The sequence below is a fragment of the Camarhynchus parvulus genome, chromosome 3 (genome assembly GCF_901933205.1).
Source record: "Camarhynchus parvulus chromosome 3, STF_HiC, whole genome shotgun sequence".
Classification (NCBI taxonomy): Eukaryota; Metazoa; Chordata; class Aves; order Passeriformes; family Thraupidae; genus Camarhynchus; species Camarhynchus parvulus.
The window spans coordinates 55473748-55494393 of record NC_044573.1 but is presented as its reverse complement, the minus strand read 5'-3'; the positions used below and the strand labels follow the sequence as shown (position 1 = coordinate 55494393).

Sequence of the window (20646 nt, the reverse complement as noted above, 5' to 3'; positions counted from 1 at the left end):
TATTTTTAGGCCAGTTTGGAAATTATAATTCTAGTTTAAATACTTTGGATCTTGATTAAAATTTTAAAAGGTTCCCAGTTTCAAAATTAATATATAATTTTTTTGCTGAAACAGAGAAAACCAATGATTTCTGGCAATTGGATTTTAGACTGTTACATCATAGACATGGCTCAGAAGCCTGCTGCCTTCTCAGAATCGTTTTTCAAGTCTCTAATCAGAAGTCCACAACTTATGTGGTTAGGAAGTTCTTACTGAAATTAGGTGGAATAAATTAGAAAAGCATTAGCTTTTTGTAACTTTTCCCTTCAACTTCTTGTGTGGTTTTTCTAGTCTTTGTATAACAGGCTGGTTCCGGTGGTTAATGGCGTGAGAGGATTTTCTCCTATTCAGCTTGCCCGTCTGAGAGTAAGTTGTTCACTCAGTCTCCCCTCTATTATGGTGTCTCTTCATGAAATGTATTCTCTTACGCAACTTGTTTAAAATTATTTGATGTATGGGACTGAGTTTGTATAAACCCTCATAAATATATAAAGTCTAGACTTTTTTTCTGAAAGCATCATCCTTGGAGTAATGGGATCTGGGTCTGATATTATTTTTATAACTAGCATTTTTGCTATTCTTTTCTCCTGAAATAAACCAGTAATGTTTTTAAATGCTGTGTCTTTTCTGATGAAATATTAAAGTTGGAATTTTTAAAATACTTTTCCAATTATGGTACAGTCACATTTGAAAGCTCACATTCTTTGGTTTTGCAATATTTTCTGATTTTGAAAGTCTAATATAGCATATACTTCTGGGGTTTTATTGATGTCAGTTTGACAGTGCTCCTTCAAGGGGTACATTTGTATGCTCAGTGTGTTTTTGCATCCCATCTTGCTCCCTGAATGCTTCCAGAAGAGCTTCCTGTGTGATTTATGTGTGTTCAACATGTCTGGATTTGAGAGTGCCATTCTGATAAAAACCTAGAGAGGAACACAGCCCACTAGTGTAGGAGAAAGAGAATATGAACCTCTCAGATATGACCCCTAAGGACAGCTCCAGTTCTTCTGTGGCCAGTTCCATGTTTGTTGTTGGCTTCTGAGTCCTGACTGACCGTGTTTTAGTCATGGGAAGGCGGTGGGCAGCTGCCTAGTGCACACCTGGAATTTGGGGGTGGAAAGAAGGATGGAGGTAGTGACAGCTTCTGTTTTGGTGGGGGGTAAAAGAAGCCTCGTAACATTTTAAGCTTTTGTGCTGCTCAGTTGACTGTCAGTCAACTAAAATGAGGCTGATACCTGCTTGACTATGAGGCAGAGTCAGGCTCAGAGATTGCTCTATTGGAATTTTGGGATATTTTAAGTTTGTTCTTGTTTACACTGTTACAGAAAACAGGTTAGGGAAAGAGGGGGGGTGTTTGTTTTATTCATGACATACCAACTATCTCTATATTTGAAATGGATTTTTCTCTGCGCATGAGCTGCGACTGAGTAAATAAAAGTTTGGCTTTATAACATTCAAATACATGAATCATAATTTCCAATATAATTGAATTATTTTGCTGTGAATTATTCTCAGTGTAATGATTCCTTTTATCTAACAAGATGTCAGTTGTAAAGAAATCACTGTGGGATCAGGTTGCATTTTTCTCAAAACAGGATTACTAAGATTGAAACACCTCACTTACATATGTGGGGTTGATAAACCAGAGCAGCTACACCATTTGAAACAAATGAGCCATTTCATTGCACTTCTTGAACTTTTTGTGTGTAGAGGCTGGGAATAAACAAGACTGATCCTAAGACTTTAACAGAAGAGGAGATCAGCAAATTTGTGCGCCTTGATATTGACCCATCCACCATAACATGGCAAAGAGGTATGTAGTCAGAAAGCCTCACTTTATCTTGGACTTCATCATAACTTATCTCCTAATTTGCTTAATTTCACCTGAAACAGAGCTGTTTCTGCTCTGACAGCAAGAGGAACCAATTTGCAAGTGGGAATTGGGGGTTCATAACAAATGCAGGTGCAGCATGTGCTCTAAATTTGGTCCAGTATCTGCAATAACTCAAGAGACTGCTAAAATTCTCAAGGATAGGTTTCTTTGACAGTTTAAAGACATCCCCAGTCCCTCTCACATTAGGTAATACCTCTCCAGACATTTGAAAGTGTCTTTTCTGTGCATTTTGCAAATCTTAGCCATTCTTTTCTTAACTGTGTCTGTTATGATTCTAGATTATTTGTATTTATCCTTCTTGATTTTGGTCCCTCATCCTCCCAAGCTCAGCAGCCTGGGTAGCTCAAGAGACTTAACAGGCTTAAGGGATTATGTGTTTTTCTGATTTTTGAAGTCTCTTGAATTGTTTGCTTCATTTAAAAAAAGAGATGAAAGATGTGGTGCTGTTGCCAAGCAAACTGATACCCACTCTGATACCCTTAGACAGCTCCCCTCTGCTTTTTCCAGTTCTAGTGCTGGGTCAAATTTCAGTGTTTACCTCAATTTCTATACCTATCTTTTTCTTCTTTAGGGAAATAAACTCTGCATAAAGTTTTGAGCTAAATACCACTGGATTTTATTTTCTTTCTTAGTTCTCAAACACTGAAGTTATCACTGTTAAATGGAATGTATTGTGATGCTTAGAAAAAAGGGTGAATCTATTGAGAAGGGAGGAGTCTTGGCCATGCTTTGGTGTACTCTTTGTGTGCATGTCATCTCAGGCTTGGGATATTTTTCTCAAGACAGTTCAGGGGATGTGGCGTAAGATGTTTTTTATTAGTCACACAGTGTGTCTGCAAGAGACCTGTATTAGGATAAAGAAGTAATATAAATGTTTAGTGTAATATGACTCCCCTTTTTTATCAGCATGGGCTTGGGAGAAGGCAACATTGCTCAACAGCTGTTAACCTCAAAGGAGTTATTTAATTAATCTCAAACGATGTTAGTGAAATTTCTATTCCACACAGCTCTATATGATGTACATACCTTAAACATTTTAGGAAAAAAAACCCTGGATTTAGGAATGGTTTAGATAACTTGGAGAATGTTTTATTTAGGACTGTTTCTGCAGTCCATATGTCTGTGAAGCTTGTTACATACCAGGGAATTTGTAGGGGAAAAGAGCTAAGCTATCACATCTTCTGAAAATTAATTTTGGTCAGGACCTGTTTCCATAGAAGTATCACAAACTTTCAGTTCATGGTCAGCTTACACTAACTTGAAAACATACAATATACCAAAAAGTGGGAAAGCTTCCCCCTTCTTTGTCTTTCCCTGATAGTCAGATTCAGTTTATATCTCTAGAGGATAAGGAAGTGGATACATTAAACCTAACACTTGTTTGAACCTAAACCTTAGTGAAAGCTTTACTTTGGGTAAAGGAAGAGGGAAGATTTGGAGAAGAAAAATTTGTTTTTATGGCAAAACCAGTTATTTCTCATTTTATTACTACTTAGTGCAGCTGTTGGAATCTTCTTGGAGAGTGAGTGACCACAGTGACAATTGGTCACAGTGACCACAATAAGTATATCTCAGTGACCAGGAGTTGCAGGAGCAGTTACAATTTCATAGTAAGGGTGTTTAGGTCACATGATTTCACAAGGAAGGTGCAGATAAAAAATCACCTCACTGGCTGTCCAGGCTGGTGGGAAGGTAAGTTCCTGCCCTTAGGAGTGCCTGTGTAGACAGGGAAGACATTTAGATCTGCTTAGGTGTTGTGAGACTGAGCTTCCAAGGAAGAGAAGGGAGAAGTCTGTGCTGGAGAGATCAGCTTGCCATATGGCTTCATTGTGCCATATGGTACCACAGCTTGGTGCAAGGCTACAGCTTCCATGTAGCAGGCTCTGTTCTGCAATTCCTGCCAGCAGTGTAGTATTTTAGAGTATGACTGTGTATATATAGAAACCAAAATGAGTTGGCCAAATCTGTGTTGCACCATCCTTTAAATGGGATTCCTGAAGAAATTAGGGGCCTAAAGACTGAGCAGAGGGAAAAAGATATGTGTGGTATTTACAACAGCCCAAGGGAAATGCCCAAGAATGGGGAAAGTGACTTAAATCTTGGTTTTCTCCCAACTCACTCACAACCTTGAACTGGGGTTTAATTAACATTCAAAGTCCCTCTTGTTCTTGTGTAATTATGTCATCTTTTTCTGTGCAGACAGATTTTTTTTTTTAATTTCCAAAAGCAGCAGGAAAAGTGGAAGGAGCTCACTTATCTTGAGTGCTGACAGCTTCTCTGGAGTCTCCACTTATAAATGAACAGGACTCAAATCTACCAGAAGATTGAGTTCATTGCCAAGCTACAGGCTGAACTTATCAAGAGTACCTTGCCCCCTTTACTTTAGGGTTGGTGCAAATATAAGCATTTCTAGGACTACAGAGCCTGTAAGAAAAAGATAGTCTGTTTTTTCCTTTAAAAGAGGAACTGACCAAATCTGACCAACATCATGCAGTCTTAAAGTCAGTTCTTGACAAATCAGCGATGAAGCAGGCGATTTGAAATAGATCTGGTGCTTTGTATCTACTAAGACTGATTTTTCTCGTGTAGGTAAAATACTAAATAGTATGTTAGAATACTAAGAATCTGTTAGCTTCAAATGCTGTTCAAATAAACTGTGTTTGAGTTGTTTCAACCTGTCATCAAATGGTATCAACTAGAAGGGAGCAACCAAGTCTGTGCCAGTGCTGATCTGCAGAATTGTGGCCATCTGGTTACGCTGCTGGAGCAGTTGAATCTCATATGTGTAACAATAGGTATGCCTGGAAAAACCCCTATTCCTGAGTCCTTGTTAACATGTTTTGCTTTTGCCATTCCCTTATTTCAGTGGTGGATACAAATGACAGATTCCTGCGCAAAATAACAGTTGGGCAGGCAAACACGGAGAAGGGATTTGTCCGTCAGGTATGTAAAGGCATTGATAAATCACATTCTGGACAGACTCTGCATTTGAGACTGAGAGAGTTTCTGCAGTTCTTTCAGCATATTTTAAATTGCAATAATGATGTCTGTTGCTGTTGTATAGTAATCTTGCAGAGAAACTGATCATGTTAATGAGTAACTGAATCTGAATTTTCAGAAACCAATGCATATTCTACAATGTGTCAAAAGCACTTAAAAATTGCATGTGTTGGGGGTTAAACATTGTCCTATGACAAGATGCCTTTATGCCCTCATAAAGTATGACTTTAATTTTTTTTTAATCTCTGCAACAATTTATGTGGGACACACATAATTCAAATTACATTTAAATTTCATTTTAAAAATTGTTTTAAAATAAGGTTTTTATTCAGAGTTCTCATTTGCCTGTCATGCATCTCAGCTTTGGAATCTGTGCTGTAAGAACTTTGAGCATGTGCTTGCTTTTGCTATGTGGGCTTGAAGGGATAGTTCAGCAAATAAGTATGTGCTTACTTTTCTGTGGTGTAAAAAGCTAACCTGCATTACTAAATGAGTGATTATGGAAGTTTATTAAAGAACTTACTGATAAATTGAAAGCCAGACTTTCCCAGCACCACCTGCACAAGTGTTCCTGGTGTAATGTAGGTAAATGAATTTCTGAAACAGCCCAGCATAGAACAGCAGCGTCAGCAGGAGTAAATTCATTGTGCTGATGTGGAATGGCTCTTAATTTGATGAAGATCTTGTAATGTAACATTCTGGATCATGAAATTCATGAGGTTCTGACTATTTTGATAGTGAACAGTTCTTGTGGTAGAGATAAGGCTTTTGCATTTTTGGAAGTTCTAGATTTAATTTTTCTTTACCATTTCTTCAACATTTTCTTTTACATATGCCTAAATAAAGAGACCAAAACATAGTGCTGTGTTTTTTGCAGCAAGTAAAGCAAAGCCAAATTGGAGAGAAGAACTTCAAAGAGAAATCATAAAATCCTAGAGCAGTTTGTGTTGGAAGGGATCTGAAAAGTTCCAGTTCCAACCCCTCTGGCCTGAGCAGGGACTCCTTCCACTAGAAACGCTCACTTACTTTGGTTTTGAATGCACAAAATAGAAATTTTTCTGTCTGCAGCTCACAGGAAATTCAATATTAGCTAATAGTCATTTCTGATAATGGGCTGGGACTACAAAATATTATATTTGGTGTGAGTTCCTTCAACACTTGAGACCTTTTCATATGTTTAGATTTGTTTCAGTGACTCAATATGATTATTAGTCTTAAGCTGGGTTCTGCCAGCCTTATTGTGTAGTGTTTTACCACTGTAATTGTACTATTGAGTTAAATGTGACTTGTTTTATTCTACAGTAGTACTTGACAATATTGCTGTCAAATGTTGCTTCTGTACTTTTTCAGGTAAAAGTAATGCTTTCAGTATTGAGACGTTGGACTGATGCATATCCATTCACATTTTAACATGGACTTAGTGACTCAAAAAATAGAGTTAGCAGTTAGGAAAACTCATTTCAGAGCCTAGCTAGAGATCCAGAGAAAACAGGACTTCATGGCTAACAGATGCATTTTATGAATATTTGGAGTGATGTTCTAGCACTCTTAAAATCAATGACACCTGTGTAAAATGGCAGAGCACAGCAGGCACCAAAGTCTGCATTTTAATGAACAGGGATGCTGTGGTTTCTGAAGAGTATTACATGACTGATGCCCTTGATCCTGCAATTGAATCCATGTGGGTGGATCCTTTCATCAATAAAAAACTGACTTTGCAGCTAAGACTTCTGTCAGCACTTCATAGGTGTATAAAGGTTATTTAGAGTTAAAATAGCACCTGCTACTACAATCTTTTGTGCCTGTTTCTTCAATTAAGTTTTATGTCACTCTTTGAGCATCTGCCTGGGATGTTTTTCCTGTCCTTTTGGTTTTATAAGGAAACAATGATAAAAACTTTTTTGGGGTCTTCCAATAAACATTCTGATAAATGAGAAATATTTCACTATATGCGTTGGACATAGATTTCTCAGGCTTATTTCTTGTCTTACATATGCTGCAATGATTTACTGAGGACATTCTCAAATTCAGAAAAGATAGTGGAATCCATGCCATCACAATGCTAACAAAGTTCATTGCATTTAGAACTGCTTCCAAAGAATACAGAAAATCTGTTTTGTGATTTCACCATTTCACTTGAATCACTATGCTGAAAATCTCAGTTACAGAATTATTTTTCTTTTCTGTGGTATGTAGGACTCTCTGCCTATGTCCACAGCAGAAAAGTGCTCAGGTGTCTTCAGACATTTTGACTAAACACGTGGGTATATAGAGGTCAGCCTGAATAGGGTGCTCTGGGCTGTAACTGTCAAAAACTAAAAGCAGGAACGTGGGTTCAAAAAGGGCAGAAGTTCTTAAAGTACTAGGCAAATGCACAAGAGTGGTAGGGGGTATGTTCTATGTAGATGCTTCTTAAAAACAGACAAAGCTCTCAATTTGAACAGATTCCTCTGGTATTAATATGGGATACATCTGCCAGAGGTCTGATAGAAACAGTCCTGGTCTTTTTTCTTACATAGATAGCAGTAGAATGTCAGTTACTAAACTTTATGTAGCCTTTAATTGCTGGAGATGGAGAGATTACCGAAGAAATTGCGGTTCTTGATCACTGCCAACACTGCATTCCTATCACATAATGCATTAGTGGCTTTTCTATTCTTCTCTGTTTATGTTCTGACAGCATGTGGCCTAAGCTTTACTAATAGTGCATTAGTACAAGTACTACTAATCTATACTCTTAAAGAAAAATAAAAACTATTGCTTATGTTGTGCTGAAATGCTCCACAGTATGGGTGTGTTTCTACAAGAGCAATAGAACTGATGCCACATATAATTCTTTGTGCTTTTTGGCTTACATATTTGTTCATTTAATTAAAAAAAAAAGGAGCAGGGATATATTTTACATTTTCATAGGTCAAGCACAAGACTTAACAGCATAAACTCTTAATTTTGAGCTTCAGTAGAAAAAGAATGATCAAATGTAACAAGAATGTTTTTGAAACCAGAATAAAAACCTGTTGGAGATCATTACTGAAAAAAAAATTTAAAAACCCTCCACAATGCAGTGTTCCTTTGCTCAGGCCAGTAAAACTCAAAAGACATCTGGTGATTTCCTGTTTCTGCCACAGAAAGAAAATTCTTGATCCTTCAGGGAGCTTCTCTAAGGATAATGTGAGCCAAGGGCCTAAACAGTCTGCAACACTGGTCCTCAAATAAATGTAGTGTAATGGAGAATATTAATCAGGGAATATAAAGTGTTTGAAGTTCACAGAATCATACAACATCTTGAGTTGAAAGGGATACATCAAAGTTGGACTTGGCCCTGTGCAGGACCATCCGCAAGAGTCACACCTTATGCCTGAGAGCATTGTCCAAATGCTTCTTGAACTCTGTCAGGCTTGTTTCTGTGATCACTTCCCTGGGACTCTCTGCACAACCACCCTCTGGGTAAAGAACCTTTTTCTAATATCCAATCTAAACCTCCCCTGATGCAACTTCAGGCCATTTTTTTGAGTCCTGTCAGGAGAGAAGAGATCAGTGCCTGCCCCTCCTCTTCCTCTCATGAGGAAACTGTAGGCTGCAACAAGGTCTCCCCTTGGTCTCCTCTTCTTCAGGCTGAACAGACTAAGTGACCTCAGCTGCTCCTCATATGGTATCCCCTCAGGGTCTGTCACCATTTGCCCTTCTGTAGCCCTTCTTTGGATGCTTTCCCATATTTTTATGTCTTTCTTGTATCATGGCAACCAAACCTGCCCCCAGCACTGGAGGTGAGGCTGCCCCAGCCCAGAGCAGAGCAGGACAATCCCCTCCCTTGCCTGGCTGGCCATGCTGTGCCTGATGCCCCTCAGGACAAGGTTGGCTCCCCTGGCTGCCCGGGCACTGCTGACTCCTGTTCAACTTGCCACTGACCAGGACCTCCAGGTCCCTTTTTGCAGCTCTTCCTTCCCACAGCTCATTGCCCAGTCTGTACATAAAGTTACTCTACATTAAGTAGTCTCAAAGGCTTTAGAACTTGTTTGAATGCCAGTGTGAAATTTATCTTTCCTGAGTTTATTCCTGATGATCCCCTGTAGTATTTCAGCTGACTTTGATTTGGTTCGTGATTCTCATTTCTACTTTACAGGCTCAGTTTGATATTGCTGTTGCAAGTGAGATTATGGCCATCCTGGCACTTACCACCAGCCTTCAAGATATGAAAGAAAGACTGGGGAGAATGGTGGTGGCTAATGACAAGAAAGGACAACCCGTAACAGCAGAGGATTTGGTATGTTCAGTGCTGTAGAGACCTGTGAATAACCTCAGACATGTTTGTTTTGCCTCTTGAAGCATTAAAAAGGCAGGTATATGCCAAAGATTTTGCTTTGAACAGCACAGTCAGATATCAAAGAAAGATCATCTTCTGGGCCAAAACCTGCTTGAGAATGAGAACAAGATGTAGAACTCATTCTTCAGCTCTGGTAACATCTGGCTCAGAAAGCCTCTGGTCTCCATAACCTACTTGGATCATTTTCTGCAATTCTTAAGGCAAACAATTCAGTGCTGGAGGGAGTCAAAGTGCGGGCTCTTATTTGAGAGAGCTGGTAATGTTTGCTACTGTGCTTTTAGAGTCTGCTCAGATGTTGCAGTGATAGTTACCACATGAATGCCTGTACCACCGGATCAGAATGGAAACAAGCTGTTCTTAATTCAAAGGTTGCTGATAGCGCTTGGGACAGGTTTATCTGTCATTAGAATTTGTTTTTCTTCTTTACCTTCACTGGTTGCTGTTTCCTCATTCCCTACTTCAGCTTCTGAAAAAAACCAGAATGTTTTTTCTTTAAATCACATTCTATCCCTTGTATCTGGGCTGTGAGTCATTGAACAGTGGTTGGAAGCTCACATGAGGTTGTGTATGGCAGGTTCTGGTGCAGCCAGAAGCTACCAGCTGATGTTTGTAATCAGCTGCATGCCAGAAGCAGTCTGATGCCAGCCCATCTCTGATGGCTGCCTGTATCATGCAGGCTCTGCATGTTTTCTCCTCTTTCTTCCTGTTTCTCCCTGTTTTGTGAACATCTGCTCAAACTTACTGAGTAATGAAAGAGTAAAGCAATGAGTATCCTGCTCTGTCAGCAAAGTTAGCAAATCCGCAAGTCAGGAGCACCTTCACAGCCTTAGTGGATTCCAGTTTAATAAAGAAATGAAAACATGGTATCTAGAGTGCCTGGATTTAAGAATGAAATTAAGATAAGGTTAAAAATTTCTAAGTACAGTCATTATTAAAATTCAAAGTAAATAATCTATTCTGAATTTTGCTGGAGACATGAAGAACTGCATTTAATATTCTAGCTGTTTAAGTTTTGCTTTTGCTTTTCAATTGTATAACTTCGTCTGGGCCAAATGGAGGGGAATGGGGAATAAGTTACATTATAAGGCATATGCAAATACTTTAAAATTATTTAGTGTTAGAATTAAAACTGCATCTGTAGTAAATGATTTTAATTTTGACACTACTTTTATATGAAGGTACTTTTATTTATTAGCACTGCAAAATATTTGACCTGCTAACACTTAATGCTAACCAGCTTGATGAATGAAAGAAATGGCTTTTCCATTGGGGTAAAAGAATTTTAGAATTTTTCCACTGTGTCCCTAAAATGAAAGTAATGCTCAGCAAAATGTCTGTTATTAATTCAGTTTTCTTTGGCTTTTTTTAAAACAAACTTCCTATGCTTAGTGTCTCAATCATTTGATAGTTTTGGTTGTACTGAACATATGTTTCTAGTTGTTCTTTAAAGCAGTGTTTTGTATTATAAAAAAAAAAAAAAAAATCAAAACCTGCCCAGAAAGAAAAAATCATCACAGTCTGAAGGACATGTGTTATGAGCTTCTGCAGCTATGCTCCTGCATTCTTTTCCTTCTGGAGGTTCTCCATACCATGCACAGGAAAGACTTGGGTGCATGTCATGATTGGGAAGTGCAGGAGCTCCTACCTCTTTTGTTGTGCAGTGTGTTAAAAACTAGTATGAGAACCATGGGAATAAGAGGAATATGATTTCATGGTTAAGGATGTAAAGCATCTCTTTGGAGAGCTCCATTCCTCTGTTCTTAGCAAAACATTCATGAGGTGCTGTGTCCGCACTGATTCTTACAGTACATAAGGAGTTAGTCGTTCCTCAGTCTGGTTTAATACTAGGGAGCTTAACAACTGAAATTTATGGAAAGAGTGAAACTCCATCAAGAACTTTGAACCAGGAGGAATTATTTTCTGTTGTCTCAGGCTGAGGCATCCAAAATTGGTGGATATTTTTGAGCTTGATTCTTGTGTGTGCAGGTTTCTCTTTTGAAGAACAGGAACAATTGTTCATTTCTAAAGACTTACTAATGTTGCTGAAGAAATCAGATGCTGTGGTGTTGGGATTTAAAAATGTCAAAAGAAATTAGCAGTGGGGTCTCTGTGATTTCTGTACCAAATTAAATAATGCTTACTTTGTACAGGGGGAGAGAGCTTATGAAAAACCATACTGCACTGGTGAAAGTCTACTTATAGACTTTCACCAGATTACCTAAGTCAACTTAGGTATAAAGTTGAATTCTCTGGAAACAACAGCAGGAGAAGTATAGTCAAAGACCATAACAAGTCATAATTCATATGTACAAAGAAGATACATTTCTGTTCTTTCATGTAGCATTTTGTCTGCTTTTCTGATTTCTTCCCACAGGTGGTCAGTCTGTTTGAGTGGCTTGCAACTAAATCTACTGTTTCTAGACTTTAAAATGCAGTCTCTACTCTTCCCCTCTTCCCTGCAGCTTGTGCTGCCTGTGTTGATATAATCCGAGGTTTATTTCTTGGGAAAATTTTCATACACATCAAGAGGTTTGATGTGAAGCTATTCTGCTCCTGAATTTCCATCCTCCTTTCAGGTCAGGGTCAGTGAAGAAGTAAAGCTCTACAGTAAGGAAAGATTTCAAGACAGCTGAACAAAGGGAGAACACTATACAAGATGTTAGAATGCTATCAATCCAGGTTAAATAATTTTGACTTCTATTTTTGTAAAACAAAATCAAGTTCAAAAGCTTGAATCTATCATAGTCAATCGACATGGAACATTTTAGCCCAAAGAACTGCAATTGCATATAGTTCTAAGAAACTTTAAAGGCACTTTCATCATGAGAAATACCACACAACCTGAATAATGAGTCAGTTCTACCTATCTTCTTTAAAAAATTCTGGGGTTCCTGTTTATATCCTACACAGATTGAATTTATGCAAGTTTAAATATTTGACAGTAGTCTTTAGTCTTTAGAAATCTATGTACACCAAAACCACTAAACCTTTCTCTGTGATTTGTTTCCAGATGTACACACAAAATACTTCACAAAAATACAATTGCTCTTAATTTTGACTTTATATGCAATATATTTATCATAATACAATAGTAAAACCTAAAATACACATTGGCAGATATAAACCATATGCAGAGACAGGCTAGGAATAATAGAAAAAAGATAAATTGAATATTTCATGAATTGAGAAGACTCTTTCCACAAGAGTAATGGATTAAATGTCTATCCTCTGTAATGGAATATGTTGAACTCTTTGCCAAAATGTGGTGCTCATTGTACAGTGTTTTGAAGACTTAATTGCTTTTTGGCTTTTACAGTGAGGTAGAATTCTGATGGACACATACCATATTTTTATGTGAAGCTAAATTGGAATATATGCCCAAGATCAGTATTTCAGCAGATATGAAAAATATTAAATAAATATGTCACTAATTTTTTTTTAAGTAAGACTTCTTCTCAGCTTACGTGCTGTGCCATACTGTTAGCTTTCAGTAATTCTGGGACCAAAAGAAAAAAATAAATAGCTTCATATTTGCTTATGTAAATGATCTGTCAGCTAGTGAGATTTTTTTCCTCTGGTTCATCAGAAATATTGTGTACACATCAGTGTTCACATCAAACAAAAGGAGTTGCAGTTCTTCTCAGATTATGGTTTAAGGTTTAGTTTTGTTATAGGACTGAAATTACAGAAAGTATTATAATTTTGTTAGAGACTATAGTTTCAGTTGAAGGGAAGTTGCAAGTACTTCATTATTTTTCTTCTAAAGAAAAGGGTTTTTCTCTGCCCTTCAGCCTTTATTCATTTCATAGTAGTTACTTTCAATCACTTTCCTTGTCATCTGGTGTTGGCTTTCATTTCCAGTCTTGATAGACTTCAGAGACTGCTCCACTGGAAGTTGCTTTGAAAGTATTTTGGATTTTCATCTAAATTTGCCTTTCCTGTGTCATGTGTATAATTCACATGCTCTGTGATCTGTGCTGTCCTGGGGAGCATACCTGCCCTGATGGCTGCTGGATAGATGGAAGGAGCATTATTTTCAGGAATACCTGTGATCAATTCCAGGAAGGAACCCAGAAAAGTTGAACATCTGTATACAATTGATTCAGAACCCTGCTTCTTTCCTCTGACAGTGAGTTAGTGGAAATCTAATGATCTTTGGGCTCTCACAAGCTTAATTGGTGTGTAAGTGTCAAAGCCCCTAATTCTTTTATAAGAAGTTTACCTGTTCTGAATTGGAAATAGGAACCTGATTCCTTAAACAGCTTTGTGAATCAGATCCAGGACTTGGAGTGAGCTGTAGGAATTGTATATTAGACACTTGGAGGATTTAGTGTACAAAGAAATGAAAACTTCGTTCTCAGTCATGTCAGATAGGTATGAAAACCTAAAAAAAGTTTGTTTAGCTTTTAAGGACTGTTGTTGACACCAAACCTGGTTAAGAACCATGGGAGGCACTAAATATGCCTAGTATATTTACATCTTTTTTTCTTTGCTTTCAGCTTTGGATAAAATGAGTTGTTGTGTCCAGAAGGTGTATCTAGTATTTCTGAAATAATGCATAAGTAATATCTCCCAAAAAGTTCAAATGCAGAGGAAGTGGTTTTTCACTACACTGTTTTTTTCAGATCGATGAAGACATCAGAAAACAAAGGAGACAGGATTTGAGCAGGGGAGGAGGCTGGGGGAGAAGTGTCCTGATTTTGTTTTTCACTTCTTCTTCCCCCAAGTCTTCTTTCCAGTAGGGCTGATCCGTGGCTGCTCTGGTAGTTATTCCTGCTGCTGACCACTTGAAAGACCAGATGTAAAGTTTTGCATTTGGCTTTTTTTTTTTCTCTAGAAATGAGAGTATTTGGGTATATAAACAGCATAGCACCAGGCTGTTTTTATGGAGGTGGTGGAGCCTCACCATTTTGAAAGAGCTGGAGTGCTTATGTTTCCTTGCATTTTAATCCTAGCTTCTAAAATCAACATCTTAAGAAACAACAATTTAATTCAGTAGATTAAAAACTATGCTGTTTTGCTATCAGCTTCTCATATTATATCTTTGTGGATCCATTGGTTTTGTAAATAGTGGGAGATGCAGAGTGCAAAGAAAAATCTTCTCCTTCTCTCTGTCTGCTTCACAGTCCTCCAAGGAAACACTTGCTATGCATCAGTAGAAGCCAGTTTTACTATTTTGGTTTCAATTCAGTTTTATCTGGGGCCAAATATTCTACATCATTTTCCTCTGAAGTCTGTGCTCAGAAGTGATGCTCAGAAAGGGAAAAATTGTATTTTACAAAATACTGCACTTAACCATCACATACTTTTATGTCTTATCTGTTGCCATCAAAATTTTCATGCAGACTTTGAATGCTCAAATTTGGGGTTAGTTGACAAACGCTGTGTTGGGAATTATAAAGGCACTATTTTTATTGCTTTTCTTTATTTGAATATTATTGCTTATCTCTTTATAGGCAACTTGGATATTGTACCCATGTTTTTTAATCTTCATTTTAAACAATTTACAGCAGCTAGGATTTTTGTTTGGTTTTCATGTTTCTTTCAATACAAAAATTTTTTTTTGTGTGTGTGTGTGTTCCCTGGCAAGTCTGTGAGCCTCTCTTTATAACACTACTGTGGTTTTTTGGAACCATGATCTAGTTCTTTCAAAACAAAAACCATCATCTCAAAATCAAAGTAATTCAAGAATAAATTTGAACATATGCTGGTGGTTTCTAGATAGCACTCTTCATAAAATCTGATAGTGATGTGCACACTCTGTAGCCTTTTTTTTCCCCTAGAATGAGCATTGAAATTTGGTGTAGAGGGTTGTTATGACTTTTATTTATTCTAAGGTTTTTAAGGTCAGTGTGAAATTTATACTTCAACAGAATTTTTAGGGAGGAGTAATGTTTTTTGCAACCAAAATGCAGGAGTTTGCTCAACTCCTTTTGTGATCTCATCATCACAGTACGGCATCTCTAGCTTTTAATCTTGTGATGTATTTCTTATCTGCCCCTAGTAAACTCTGTGGCTGCTTTCATCCTGCATCTGTTATGTATATATTTGTACAAGTCTTGTACTCTTCCTGGTTGTTGCTAGCTATTGATTTATGCTGTAGATTCTGTCATGAAAGAAATACATCTGTCATTTCTTTAGGCAGTTTTAGCAAGCTGCTGCCTTCTTGCTTTCTCAGCTCTCAGAGGCCTTTGGTACTCCATCTTTTGTTACCTTGAACATCCTCATGCTGATCACTTAATTCTGTTTCTGATCTTTCCATGAAATAGGGCAGAGAAGTTACCTGTTGCCTTTTAAGTATATTCAGAATAAAATAATTTTTGTTTCAGACACACTGTAAATACAGAATTTTAGATGTCTTGAGGTAATATTTAAATAAATTCTTTATGCATCACTGCAACACTGCTTTGAACTGTAAGGATTTTTAAACTATAAGCGTAACTTGGAAATGTTGCACCTTAGAATTGACTTCATTAAAATGTGGACTCTTGTCTTTTAGGGAGTAACTGGTGCTTTGGCAGTTTTGATGAAAGATGCAATTAAGCCCACACTAATGCAGACATTGGAGGTAAGTATGGCTTATGATGCCTGCCCTTCTCCAACTTTCAAATTCCATACTGTGCTGATCATGCTTCTCTTCAGCAACTGTGCTTGATTTTCAAAATTCAAGCCAGGGTCTGATCCATAAAACCATTCTAGCAAACATTCATTTCTTTATGTTAACTGTTCAACTCTATCTGCATTTATATATTTTTGTTGTGTTTTTTCCTTTTTTGAGATCTGGCTATAGTCATAATTTTACCTACTGTTGCAAACAAGCTGCAGTGCATTGTTGAGCTGCTTCTGAGCACAATGGGAGGCAGGTTCATCTTCTAAGTCACAGATTTACTATTTCCACCTTGTTCTTACAGGGAAGTGTCCTTTTTGTGTATTTCTTTGTATGTTCTCATGACAATTCCCGCAGCCCAGCATTTTGTGTGGAAAAAAGGTGCTTTGCTGTAGCCATTGTAATCCATATTACAGTTTGTGCCATTCAGAGTCACAGGAGGGTCCTTTCAGCTGTTTATGCATTTTCAAAAGATGCCTCCCAGCCACCCTATCTTGCCACAGTGCCTTCATGGACTAAATGAAGTTTTCATGGGCTATGAGAGGAATGTTTTACACCTACCCTAGTGAGCTTTCTTCCAAAAGCTTAAAGAACGTAGAATTAGTGCAAGCTAACTTCGTGCCTGGGCAGTCTGGTATTGATGTTTTGATGGGAAACTGATGAGCAACATTTAAGGGGAGAAGGAGAAAGAAAAATGAGAAAATAATGAAGTAGCTTTGAAAACAAATGCACTTGGAGAAAAATGAGTGTATATATATTTTTCATTTGACCATCAAAATTACATAGCTGGAATATTTCACTATGATTCTTGATATGATGAAAAGTTGAAGAATGCAGAAAGATACCAGTGCAATCACCAGTTGATAAAAATGTCTCATTTTCTGCAGCATGTTGAAACTATAACTACTATATTTTTGTTTTTGAGTTTGGATGGGGACAACTTCCTAGTCTCAGGGAATATTAGGAAAACAGAATTTAAGTCTATGTTATTTTATTATCTTAATTATTTTCCCCTGCAAAGGAAACCTGTTCTTTCATATGGCTGTCTGAAGAATGTATGTCTGTGTGTGTGATAATTTTATAATAACATCCAACAGCAGAAGCTGGAGGTCAGATAGCATTGAGAATGTCACGGCCAGAGCTCAGTATTATAATCACCACTCGGATAACATTGTGTGTGTTAAGCACCAGTGACAAGGTAGCTTTGATTCTGACTGTTTAGTCGCTCTATTTGCACTTTGCATATCTGTTGGTTTTGTTGCAGTGTTCTGAAAGACAATTATAAATGTCAGAAGAGATTCTTTTGATTGATAGGCATTTGGTTCTGGGACATGCATGCATTTATTTTTTCCCTGCATTTCTTTATATTCACATTTCTGTGCAATAAAATTCCTGCCTTTTATGTGGTATTCTTTTCTAGTCTAATCTATGCTATGGCTGAAACATCTGCCAACTTTCATCAAACACTGTTGCTTGTTAGCAGGACCCTGACCACATTACCCAAAGATTCATTTTGCCCCTAAATTCTTCTCACAAAGTTATTTTTAAAACAGCAAACCAAAGCAGCTCCGAAGACTGCTTCATGCTCCACTCCTCCACTTAGAGATGAATTTTTGTCACACTTTGGATACTTGCTGGCTTGCAGGCTAATATGAGTCACCTATCCAAGTAACAGAGATCCCCAGTTTATCTAAATATTTTCCATGATAGTGCTGTGCTTTGGCTGATGTCCTTTCGGGCTGTGTCATTGCTCTCATGTAGAATCACAGAGCCTGCAGAGTTAGAAGTGACCCCCAAGGATCACCAAGCCCAGCTCCTGGCCCTGCACACCACCAACCCCAAGAACCACACCATGAGCCTGAGACAAACATTTCTTGAGCTCTGCCAGGCTGGTGCTGTGACCACTTCCCTGGGGAGCCTGTTCCAGTGCCCAACCACCCTCTGGGTGAGGAACCTTTTCCTAGTATAAACCTCCCCTGACTCAGCTTCAGGTCCTGTCACTGTCACCATAGGGAAGAGATCAGTGCCTCCCCCTTCTCTTCCCCTCACAAGGAAGCTGTAACTGCAGTGAGGTCTCCCCTCAGTCTCCTCCAGACTGAATAGACCAAGTGACCTCAGCTGCTCCTCAAATGGCTTCACCTCAAGGCCCTTCACCATCCTCATTGCCCTTCTTTGGACACTCTCTAATGGCTCAATGTCTTCTTTTACACAGTGGCACCCAGAACTGCCCCCAGCACTGGAGGTGAGGCCACCCCAGCTCAGAGCAGAGCAGGACCATCCCCTCCCTTGCCTGGCTGGTGATGCTGAGCCCGATGCACCCCAGGAAATGCTTCACCTTCCTGGGGATGCAGTGGCCCACTCTACTACTGCCTGTGCTGTTGCTGCTCTTGAGCTCTCTTTATTATTTTTAATTCTTCATCTGAAAAACTGTCATAGGTGCTACTTTTCATAGCTTCAGTTTAAAAAAGAAAAAGGAGAGGAACAAGGAGGATGTTGTGCCTTGCACACTTGAGTGTACTCTAGTGATCCACTTGTGAGTTTAAAGCCCTCTAGCATGATAGATTTTAAGCCAAATTTATCTTAGTATACCCTGGGGTGGTACATGTAGTAGTATTTCTTCTGCTATAGGTAATGCCATCTTTCTGATGACAGTGTGAATTGCAAATCAGAAATGAGGATAACTGAAGCCTACATTACACTTGAAATAAACCTAATAAGTAGCATCCAAAAGTTAGCATCTTCAGTTTCCTAAGAGGTTACCAGTAGTAATTGGGCAACATAATCCTAATCCCTTTGGGGAGAACGAATTCTTCATAAAACTGTAAGGACCTTTAGCAAAGGCGCCACAATTTGACAACAGAAAAACTAGAAATAATCCTACAGCACATAGGTGGTGAAAAAACAGATTAATATTATTGCAGATAACACAGATATGGCTCAGAATGTGCCATGAACCTGTCTGGCAATTAGGGATGAAACTGTTCACCAAAGCAGATCGTCCAGATCACTTTGGGAGATGGCAAAAACACTGCCAGGAGGGAGAGCAGGAGTTCTGGATGACAGCTGACAATCAGCTGGCAGTTGATTTGACATAATTTGTGAGTCATAGTGACTGTGGGTAGCAGTGACTGTAAGGAGCCATTGCAGAGAGAGTAGCCAGATAGAAGTAGCCAGTGTAGCTGCACTCCTCTGTGATCTGGCCACAAGCCTGTGGATGGGAATTGTGTTAAGCCATGGAAGTCTGAGGAGTTGCTTCTAAGGGCCTGTGAAAATGGAGAAGAACAACATGCTCAGTAGATTTGCACCAATGTTATATGGATGTCTGCATGCACGGGAGAAGAGGCTTAGAAGGTCATAAATCAAAAATTACCATAAGTCAGTCCTGCGTGGAACTGAACTGGCAACTTATGTCAGTGCTTTTTTTCATATGTGAATTGATGTGTGGTTTAATTTGCTGGTTTTTAAAGAGGTTTCTTGGTGGGTTGCTTTCTGTCACAGTCCTGTTACTCTGCCACCAGAAATTCTGCCTGAAAGTGTTAGTGATTGACAAAGTGTTTTATGCAGGAATGACAGTAAAAATCTGAAAATGGGAGACACAGGGCACTCCATCTACAATAACCGCAGACTTCGGTGGAGCTTACTTATATCCAGTGCTGTAGAATTGAGATTACTTTGTTTGGAATGTACATAATGATTTCACAGTGTTTATCTATGTTCCTCATGACAGATTTGTTCTCTTGTCGACTGATCCCTTAATGTTCAGCTTTTATTTATACCACGCGTAACAGAGCAGCTGCTCTATGGGACAGCCCTTTGTAGTTGCAGCCTGGCTGCCCTGGGGTGGTTTGTTGTGTTAGTTTTGAAGTGCCACTCACAGTAAAGATGAGAGAAGAATGGTAATAAGTATTATAAACATCCTGCTAGCGGCCAGATAACTTCAGATATTTATTGACATTCGGGGTTTATTTTCTTTTACTGAAACTTGGATAATAATATTTTCTGTACTGAAAGCAGTCAGCAGAATGCATCCCTGTGCCACTGTTGGGTTCTCCATATAGTTTGTTAAGAGTGTAGCAAAAATAAGTGGGACAGATGGACTGGCACAGTCGCTAAAGCTGGCCTGAGAAGACATTGTTGTTCCTGTTCCAAGGTGTGCCTGAGGCTCCCAAGGTCCTGCTGGAGTTCACTCTCTTCAGTACCTAGACTCTACTTTTCTTCCAGGATTGCTCTTGTAAAAAAACATTCCAATTGCTCTTCCTTTCCTTCTGGTGGATTTCAGAGCTCCAGGGGAGCATCTGTCTATGTTAGTGATTTTGTAGTGTGTTTGGATTTCTAGTTAGTCATGGGAGCCTCTTGACTTCCAATATTCTGGATTTTGGATCCTGCAGTCCACATTCCCTTCCTATCCATGTTGTGTGGATGAGCTCTTGGAAGCACAGTAGCACAGGGAGTGTAGGAGGAGACCCTTCTGGCACCTCTCTTTGCAGTGCTGCTGCAGTGTGTGCTGGGCTGCCCAGGCACTGGCAGTGGCTGTGGGTCCATGCATCACATCTGCCCAGTGTGTGCTCTGGGCTCTAATAAGACCAGTCCTGTGATTCCTTGCCACAAGAAATTAGGGATTGGAAGAGTAAAATTAGTCTGAGTAATAAAAGACAAATTGGAATAAACCTTATGGATTTGAGTCTGGTAGCTGGAAATTTGTGGCCCTACTTATTTGAATGCCAAATACTGGATTAAAGTAGAAGTAAAGCTTCAACTTAGTTTGGTGAGAGCTGTTTGCAT

General features: G+C 38.7%; 1 protein-coding gene across 2 annotated transcripts in view; it reads left to right on the top strand.

The window, feature by feature from the left end:
* The window catches only part of MTHFD1L (methylenetetrahydrofolate dehydrogenase (NADP+ dependent) 1 like), a 145406-nt gene that overhangs the window by 35705 nt on the left and 89055 nt on the right, over positions 1 to 20646 (top strand). For both annotated transcript variants that reach the window (XM_030945820.1, XM_030945821.1), the window contains 5 exons: positions 331 to 405; positions 1750 to 1852; positions 4800 to 4876; positions 9057 to 9197; positions 15757 to 15825. In XM_030945820.1, coding sequence (XP_030801680.1) covers positions 331 to 405; positions 1750 to 1852; positions 4800 to 4876; positions 9057 to 9197; positions 15757 to 15825 — 465 coding nt within the window. The remainder of the gene's footprint in view (positions 1 to 330; positions 406 to 1749; positions 1853 to 4799; positions 4877 to 9056; positions 9198 to 15756; positions 15826 to 20646) is intronic.